The sequence below is a fragment of the Trichoderma evansii genome, assembly GCF_050947405.1.
Source record: "Trichoderma evansii strain SZMC 28006 chromosome Unknown GGI43scaffold_7, whole genome shotgun sequence".
NCBI lineage: Eukaryota > Fungi > Ascomycota > Sordariomycetes > Hypocreales > Hypocreaceae > Trichoderma > Trichoderma evansii.
Genome location: NW_028145199.1, coordinates 111417 through 120496, shown reverse-complemented (window position 1 = coordinate 120496; position 9080 = coordinate 111417). Strand labels below are relative to the sequence as shown.

At 47.5% G+C, this 9080-nt stretch overlaps 2 protein-coding genes across 2 annotated transcripts; both read left to right on the top strand.

The window, feature by feature from the left end:
• Positions 1 to 245: 245 nt before the first annotated feature.
• Positions 246 to 4550, top strand: GGI43DRAFT_339754 (uncharacterized protein). The gene has a single exon (XM_083202109.1). The coding sequence runs from the start codon at positions 679 to 681 to the stop codon at positions 4129 to 4131; it is 3453 nt and encodes a 1150-aa protein (XP_083061504.1). The 5' UTR covers positions 246 to 678; the 3' UTR covers positions 4132 to 4550.
• Positions 4551 to 5406: 856 nt separating this feature from the next.
• GGI43DRAFT_401930 (uncharacterized protein) lies at positions 5407 to 6410 on the top strand. Its single transcript, XM_083205638.1, has 2 exons — positions 5407 to 5882; positions 5975 to 6410. Exons 1-2 carry the CDS (start codon positions 5776 to 5778, stop codon positions 6177 to 6179), a joined length of 312 nt encoding a protein of 103 aa, XP_083061503.1. The 5' UTR covers positions 5407 to 5775; the 3' UTR covers positions 6180 to 6410.
• The last annotated feature ends 2670 nt before the right edge of the window (positions 6411 to 9080 follow it).

The window sequence follows — 9080 nt, the reverse complement described above, 5'->3', positions numbered from 1 at the left end:
ACACCAAGCAGCAACATCGTCATCAAGCGTCGCCCTCGGCCGCAAGCCTCGAGCCTACGTCTAGCAAGAATAGCCGACTCGCCCTCAAAGACTCAGCAGGCTGTGTCGCATCGTATAGTTGCCTCGCAGCTTCGCGCGCTTTGCCCGTCCTTCCTGCAGTACCTCCAAGACATAGGCCTGGGGCCAGTACCCAAAGCAGCGACTTGCATACGATACAATTCTGCCACCTCACAGCCTGTCGCGACCTGGCATTGCCTGACCAGGTCAGATCGGCCCCCTAGTCTACGCCTTTGACGCTCCGAGCCACCCTTGACAACGGCCCACCGGACACTGACGCCAGCGTCTGCAGCAGCTGCAAACCCAGGACGTGTGTGTAGAAGGCAATTCGCCTATACTCAACGGCCGCCTTTGCCCTCGACCCTACCAGTTTAATGGTACATTTCTTCGTACCTGTACGCCCTCCTTCATTCACCCCTAGTCAGGACACAATCAGCAAGGGCACTGCGCGGATCTACCTGCTTAGACCTCTTTTTTCACCACCCCCCGCAATCCCGTCCCCAGATCGCTACAATATGCATACCGGCTCAGCTCAAGGCTTATAAGGGTCAATCCACCGACTAAAACCTCGAGGCTTGCCTCTGCCATGAGTTTGCTATTCACCTACATACCATCTCGATCATGATTAGCAGCAACACAGATTCAACTCGCTCCTCTACACCTCAAGCATTGGGCTCTAGTAGCACCATGCCTTCACCATCCAACAAGTCCCAGCGTCCAAACCCTAGCCACGTCCAGACAGCCTTCCACGCGCAGGGTCCCGAGGCAGCTCCCGCATCTGCCATCAGCGCGTCCTCTGGAGCTTCCAATTCACAGCATGGATCTCCAATCATGTCTCCGGGACCTACAATTCTCACCTCCAATTCCTCCATCCAGGCCTCACCCGAGTCCATGCGCTCCCAAGATCCAGACCAGGGCCCTTCAGAGGTCTTCCAGCTCCCTGAGTCCGTCATCTCACAAAAAGCCAGCATAACTTCACTAGAGCCCAGCGTGACAGGAAGCCCGAGCACTACTTCCGAGGCCGTCTTCAGTGTCAATACAGCACCTATTACCACTGCGTCGATAACTACAAACAATAGCAACAGCAGCACCGTCGGTACTTCTAAAAGCAGCATTATCCGAAACCTATCCAACCGAGCATCAAGGCGGCTATCCAAAGGGAGGCGACAATCCTCGGCCGCTTCCTCAAGCCGCGAGACTAGCGTTGGTCCCTGCTTGTGGCGGAGGCGCAGTGACAGCAATTCAACTGCCCCCCCTGAGTATGGCCTTACCGACAGTGATTCTGGGTCCGAAATAGCTATTGAAGATAACAATTCCTACCGCCAGCCCTACGTTTATCCCAGCCAAATTTCACCACCGAGGAGCGCGTCGGGCTCCATCAGCAGCGGCTCCAACACCACGGTTGGGCCTGTGGTACCATTACAGCTACGACAGGGAACGCCTCTCAAAAAGGTGTCCAAAAAGAACCGTTCCAAGCGTATACAGCTTATTTATGACCCAGCGACCAACAAAGTGAAGTGGGATGCAAATCGTCCCCAAAAGTTTCTCCATGTTGATGAAATAAGAGAGATTCGGACTGGTTCCGATATCCAGCAGTACGCTCGTGATTTTGGCGTTTCAGAATCAGTCGAGCAGTCAAAATGGTTCACCATCATCTACGCCGTGCCAGAGAAGTCCAAATTAAAGTTCCTCCACCTTGTAGCTGATAATGGCGAGACCTACCAAGTATGGGTCACGTTTCTCGAGGCTATGCTGAAGCATCGCCAAGAGGTTATGGCTTCCTTGATGACTTTTGATGAGAGGGCTATTGCCCAGTACTGGCAGACAGAGATGATGAAGCACAATTCCGAAGATCAGGAAGAGCTTGACATCACTGGCGTCATGCGAGTGTGTCAAAATCTACATATTTACAGCTCTCAGTCGACTCTTCAGTCTAATTTTCGACTCGCCGACGCTCGGCGAAACGAAAAGCTAAACTACGACGAATTTCTCGAATTTGTTCGCCTCATGAGACAAAGACAAGAAGTCCACCGTCTTATGCAAAGCCTTGCTGCAAGGCCCGATGTTGGCCTTACATTTGAGGAATTCTTCAACTTTCTTCGTGACGTTCAAAAAGAAGACGTTAGCGATCGGGCCATGTGGGAGAGAACCTACAACTCGCTTGTCCGTAAACATAGAAACGACAACATGAGTGCTACAGTCTCTGCTGATGAGCTAAACACCCTGTCAGAGACGGCATTTACCGGATTCCTGAGCTCTAGACAATTTAACATGCCCACCATAGACGAGCAGCGCGAGTTTACGCTAGATCGACCCATGAACGAATACTTCATCTCCAGCTCGCACAACACCTACCTCCTTGGACGCCAAGTTGCGGGCCAATCTAGCATCGAAGGGTACATTTCCGCCCTTGTACGAGGCTGCCGCTGTGTTGAGGTTGACTGTTGGGACGGCGCTGACGGCCATCCCTTGGTCGTCCATGGACACACGCTCACCAGTTCAATTGGCTTCCTTGAAGTCATGAAGACCATCAACAAGTATGCATTTGTGAAATCAAAGTTTCCGCTTTGGATTTCCCTCGAGGTCCACTGCAGCCCTGCGCAACAGGCTATCATGGCCGAAGTAATCAGGGAGATATTTGGCGACAAACTTGTTACCGAAGCTCTGGATCCAGAGTCTTCCAAGCTGCCCTCTCCCTCTGAGCTCATGGAGCGCATTCTTATCAAAGTCAAACAGCCACGAATGGCGGCCAGGAATGAGACTATGAGCAGCGATAGTCTAATGGGAATGCGGAAGCGCGGAAATAGCGTCGGCTCTCCATTAGCAAGATCGGCTACTGCCGAGTCCAACACAGCTGCCACCACCCAGTCTCTTCCTCAGAGCCCTATGATGGCGCCTGTCAACGGTAGCCGCAAATTTACGGGTAGCAGCCAAAAGATCAATACCATCAATGAAGGTCAGGTGCAAGAGCTGCTGGGAAACAATAGCGACTCAGATAGCGGAAGTGAAAACGGCTCGACCAAAGGACTCAGCAACATTATTCCTGATCTAGGCAAGCTGGGAGTATACTGCGCGGGCCTCAAGTTTTCCGGGTTTGAATCGCCACCAGCCAAGAAATTCAACCACATCTTTTCTTTCATGGAAAGCAGTTTTGCAAAGAATTCCAAGACTAAGGAAGACAAGATGCAATTGAACATTCACAACATGCGATACCTTATGCGTGTTTACCCTGACGGCACACGGTTGACTTCAAGCAACTTTGACCCGCTCACGTACTGGCGCCGCGGCGTCCAGATGGCTGCTTTGAACTGGCAAACCTTTGACATGGGTATGCAAGTCAACCAAGCCATGTTTGAGGGTGGCACCGATTCATCTGGATACGTCCTCAAGCCCCAGGAACTTCGTGACATTCAAGTTCTCCCAAACAACGAGAATGTCATTGCAGCTATTGCACAGGGCAAAAAGGAGCGGTCCGTCGTGTCATTCGGCATTGATGTTGTCTCTGCTCAACAGCTGATGCGACCCACCAATCTGGCTGCCAATAAATCCATGGACTTTTACGTTGACGTCGACGTGTTTCACGCAAACGACAAGCGAAACAAGAAGGACAAAGACCTTGAGCTGAGCCACGAGCCCGACTCGCCCCTACGATGTTCTACTGAAGTGATTCGTGAGAACGGCTTCAATCCCATGTTCACCAATGGCCAGTTCCGCTTCAAGGTTACAACTAAACACCCGGAGCTGATCTTTGTTCGCTGGTCCGTCAGGCAATCTAGCGATGCCAAAGATAAGCCTCCAATGGCTAGCTACACGGCTAAGCTCACCAATCTCAAGAATGGATATCGCACACTGCCTCTCCTCAACAATGCTGGCGAACAGTACCTGTTTTCCAGCCTGTTTTGCAAGATTGACATTGATCCTATTGAAAAGAAATTCATCGATGTCCCCCGCCCCGTTCAGGAAGGAGGTAGCAAACTAAACCTCTTGGGCGGCATTTTTGGGCGAAGCAATACCAGCCCTCGAAGCACCATTGAGAGGAGCAGCATGGAGAAGCGCAGTTTTGATAGCAACTAAGAGCTGAGCTGTCTTGTTGCCTAACTCTTACAATACAATTATGAAGGCTTCTCCTTGGGCAACAATACACACAGCCTTTTTTCATAACTTGATACGAGGCTTTGTTACGAAAATATCCCCGCTCTTACCTGACCCCATTCCCAAAATCAACGCCTATCTAATGCTGGCGCATTTCAACGCTGAGATTTTCAAAGGGGGGGTGAAGATTCTTTTTCTTTCTATTCTTCTAGTCAGGTCTGGGCTGGTCACTACCCGCTGACGCTTACTTTTTTGGCGATTTTATTTCAAATGGCGGCAGAAAAAATTCTTTGGTGACTTTATGCAAAGCTCACACGCCATCTGTCTTCTTTTCATCACTATTTTTGGACTTTTTTCTTTTTGTATTTTCCTTTTTCATGGGCAGCATGGCGCGCGGAACTAAAAAGCGAAACTGAATACCCACCCATTATCGACTTGGTGGAACATGAATAACACTTGTACACTTTCTTCTTTTTCGCTTTTTCTCTTTCTATTTACTTTTCTACGTTTGTTTTTATGATGGAATGCAAAGGACTACAACAGTGTCCGAGGGAATGCATACACCACTTCTTGTTATCTGGCTATGCACAGATAAAGCATTTGCATAAGGAAAGGGCACACATGAAAGGCATAACATAGACGGGACAGGCAAAGGGAGTCACTAGCTTTTTCTTTTTTTCTTCTTTTTTTTTCTATTATCTTGATTTATTTTTATGTTTTTTTGTGTCATCAAGTAAGACAAGGGTCATATTACTGGTCAGGAGAGAAACAATTTGGTTTTGTACAAACAGATGATACATGTGAAGAAAGCGTTCAGGGATTAAGTGTGAAAATGGATATGTTCATCAACGCTGATGCATACTACTGTCTTGTGTTGTGTTGGGCCATTTAGCGTTGGCGTTGCACTTTGTTGCACTTTATGATGTACTTTTTTCTTTTTCTTTTCTTTTTGGAACATCGGGAAGTCCGATCTGATGATACACGGGCAAACGGGGTGGGCGGAAGGAAAGGCACAGAGCACAATATGGTCAAGGTGGAAAGGGGGCATTTTTGGGAATGATGACAAGAGAGGGTCTGTATGAGTACCTATCTATGGAGGAGAGATGATTATGAGGGCATTTTTCAAGGCCAGTCAGTCTACTTTGGCGACAGGGCACATTTTTACGAAAGGGGGGTATGTATTGTTATTATTAGTATTGAAACGAGAGCGACAGCACGTGCATTGTTGCTGCGATTGCATGAAACAGCGGATTGGGGCGCATTACTGCGATGAGGACGAATTACTTGGCATATTTTGGAATATATAGCGAAATGTGGATCCAGCTCGTGTCTGAAAGAGGCCTCTTTTTTTGCTTGTGCTTTTTTATTTTGTAAAGTGACGTGAGAAGTTGTACTACCTATTGAGGCAGGACAATTTTTATGCAGCCGTCAAGCCAATAGTGTGACTTGCAGCGTATGCACTTTTGGCGTGCCGCACACGGGGCAGCAGATGATCATAATAACCCAGTTTGGCAAATCAGCATTTATTTCGAGCCGCTAACGGAGACGGGAAATCAGCTCAGCAGCTGTCATACAACTCCGAGTATAACGTGAAACAGAGAGAGAAGAGGATGGTAATAACATGACATGCCAAGTCCGTTGGCTACGTGGTACGTGTCATGGCTATGGGGAGTAGGCTGTCTTGGGGGCTTTCGGGGGATCCCACCAGCTGAGATATGTAGTAAGGAGACTGGGTGAGTTATTCATTGAGCAAGTGGGAAGAGAGATGATGTGATTTGTCGAGGCTGGAGTCGAATGATTTTGAGTTTCTGATCAAGTAGTTTAGTAGTGTGGTTTCGAGATTTACAACTACAAGTAGATACCAACTGGGTACCAAAATACAGTGGCTATCACTCTACTCTACAGTATCTATTTGCTCTACTTGCTCTATAGCTGAGTCTCTGTACTCTAGCCATCAACGTTTCTCTTTTACTAACAAGGGGAGTGAGGTGGTGGCGTGCAAGTCGCAATGGTGGCTTTGTGCTATTTAGGCGGCCCTGTATATCTCTAAAAAGAGGCATATACAATAAAGTAAGGGAAACGGAATGGGGACTCCGCTCCGCTATGGAGATTGAGAGGGCCGAGTTTTGAAGATTTGCACTCTTTGGAAAATATACGCACTACCAAAACAAGACGTATGGACTGATGGAATTAGGGGAGGGGCAAAGAGGGTAATACTCCCGTGGGTCTTCTGTATGTGGTGCCGTAGTGCGTGGCTTGGCACTTGGATGATGCTGTTTTACAAGGGAATTTTTGGTTTTTTAATTCCTTGATGCGTATTTTTCGCAAAAGGAATGTACCATCCGGGGAGATGTGCAGAAATGACGTAGGTCTGTTTTTTTTCGCATTGCGATTTTAAAAAGGAGAGAAGAGGGGTTGTTTTTTGGTGACATTTCCCCCCTCTGTGGATGGGCAATTTTATCGGCATTTCGATGGGCAAGGGAGAAATAGATTTGCGGAGGATTGGCGGTTTATCAGCGAGTGAGTGATGTGCAAAATCGAAACCAGATGTTTCATTAACATTAACATGGGGAGCCTAAGTCATGACATGCTTAGCTAATCGAGAGCAAATCTTCAACAGTCTACATTGGGTAATGCAAGAGAAAAAAAAAGTGTGTGTGTGGGAAGAGACAGTAGCAATGGGAAGGGAAAGAAAAAAAGGGAGAGTGGGTTTGCCTGGGGGTGTGTATTTAGAACAAGCCAGAAGAGGAAGAAGAGAGAGAAAGCACAAGTGCTGCTACCGCGAGTTTGAAGTTGCTTCGGTTATTACCACGTTTGGTTAAGGGGACACGAAGCCGTTTGAAACGGCAGCTTCAGCGGCTCTAGCGGAAAGTTTGCGAGCGCGGTGGGGAGAGAAGAAGGTTGAGAGGTGATTGGTGTGTGCGTATGGACGGAAGCTACACCAAAATGCATATACAATTCGCTTTCTACGCTTGTCTCAGCTGTCACTATGGATAATATCATGGTTGATGGGACTTTACAGGGCTCATTTTGAGCAATTTTCGATGGATTTTTTAGGGCTGTTTGAAACAAGACGAAATAACCTACTCAGAGACGTCACTTTTGTATTTTAACGTTGCATACGAGGGCGATACGAAGCGAGATTCCCGCCAAGGGGGAGCCAAAGCTTGTTAGCAGCCCAGTCTTATGCCAGTGTTGATTCTCTTATGCTGCGAGTGCTGTATTCGGGCTATGCTCCGAAAGCAAGAAACCATGTAAGCACTTAATAGCATTTACCCTTTTTCTTTGCCTTCTTCGTACTGTATCTTACCTTGTGTGTATGAGTGTGTGTATAACGCATGAATATACACGGCCAGGCTTTAAACCCGGCTGGTATTAGTCCTTTGTGATGTCAAAACTGCCAAAAGGAATGGAAACAGGACTAAAGTCTCCGGGATGCCGGCTGTGCTCCAATACTATTTTTTGTGCTTTTTGTGTCGTTTTTAAGGTTGGTAGCTTTGAGCTTTTTTTTTTTCTAATAGCTGGTCCGAGATACTTTCTTCGCGAGGAATCGCGGTCCGCGTTTTCTCTATTCCTCCGTGGCTTGGCTCTAAGCCCACTTCACTGCGCCGGGCCAATTCTTTCAAAAAGAGGGGGGAAGGAAATACGCTTAATAATGTCCGTTTTTTGTCTTTGAGCTCTTTTTTTTTTTCTACTACGCCGTGGAGAAAAAAACGGAGCATTTGGGAAATACGGAGAAGCTGCTCGAAAGGCATTACTTTGCGCAGTTTAGGCTGCCTAAACTCTAGGCAGAAGGGGACATTCTGTCATCCGTGGATGGTTACTAGGTATGAATCTTTTATGAGGGGGATCTACAGTGCAGAACGCCTTTGTGTCAGTCAATTTCAGTGGCAGAAACACAAAAATGACAGAAAACACCAAACGAAATTATAAAGTCAATAGTGATAAAGTCAAATAAATAAACAAACAACGTTTTCGACATGGGTTGACCTTACGTTTGAATCCCGAGCCGCCACCGTCTGGAGTCGCGAGACTGAGGGTTACGGAGTATCACCACTTGGTAGGTGCGAGAAAGAGAAACCAGGGAGCAGAGAGAGAAAAGGGCGTGTAGAATAAAAACGAGTTAAACCAGAAAGAGAAGAGAGAAATCGAGAGAGAAGAGGTACAAGATGGACCAAAGCCTGACAAGTACCTTTTCCACAGCAGTACTTGCTCTCTAGTACAGCATCAACAATGTGCTGGCAGCTGTTTAGCTTCCCCTAGCAGTATCTAGAGCTTCGTTTTAGCTCGGGCCTGTTAGCACATCCCGTCTGAAGTTTTTTCCCTCTTGGAACCAACCTGCTAATAAACGTGTCGTGCTAAGGGTTCGCTGCTATTTACTGGGGAAACCGTCTTTAGCAGAGGCAAAAAAGGTGGTGTGTGTGTAAACTTTTTTTTCCTTCTTCCTTTTTGCTGCGCGCGCTGGGGGTTTTTGGTTTTTGGGTGCACGATCCTTCCTGGGGCCCCATAGCGATAAAACACGCCAAGGCCGCTGGGAAAGCCTTACTTTTCTCAGCTCAGATGGCCACCCCGGGTTGATTTCATGGTGAAGAGGGTGAGGGTGATGGTGAGGGTGAGGGGGCCAATTTATTTTGCTAATACGATATATGGATGGTACATACTGCGAAGGCTGCTATACGCATTCATTCAACAAAAATCGTAATAATTCAGAAAAATACATAGGCAATGCAGATGCACACCCCTCTTCCAAAACAGACAAGTCCATCATCATATGTATTTTTAAAATCCTTGTATACTTGTCATGCGCGCAGTTCGCAGTGCTGAATCCACCGGACACAGACTGCTTCAAGGCGAGATCACCATGTCCCCAAAATTGCTATACATAGTACAAGTCATGTACATACACGACGTAGTAAAGAATCCTCGCATAC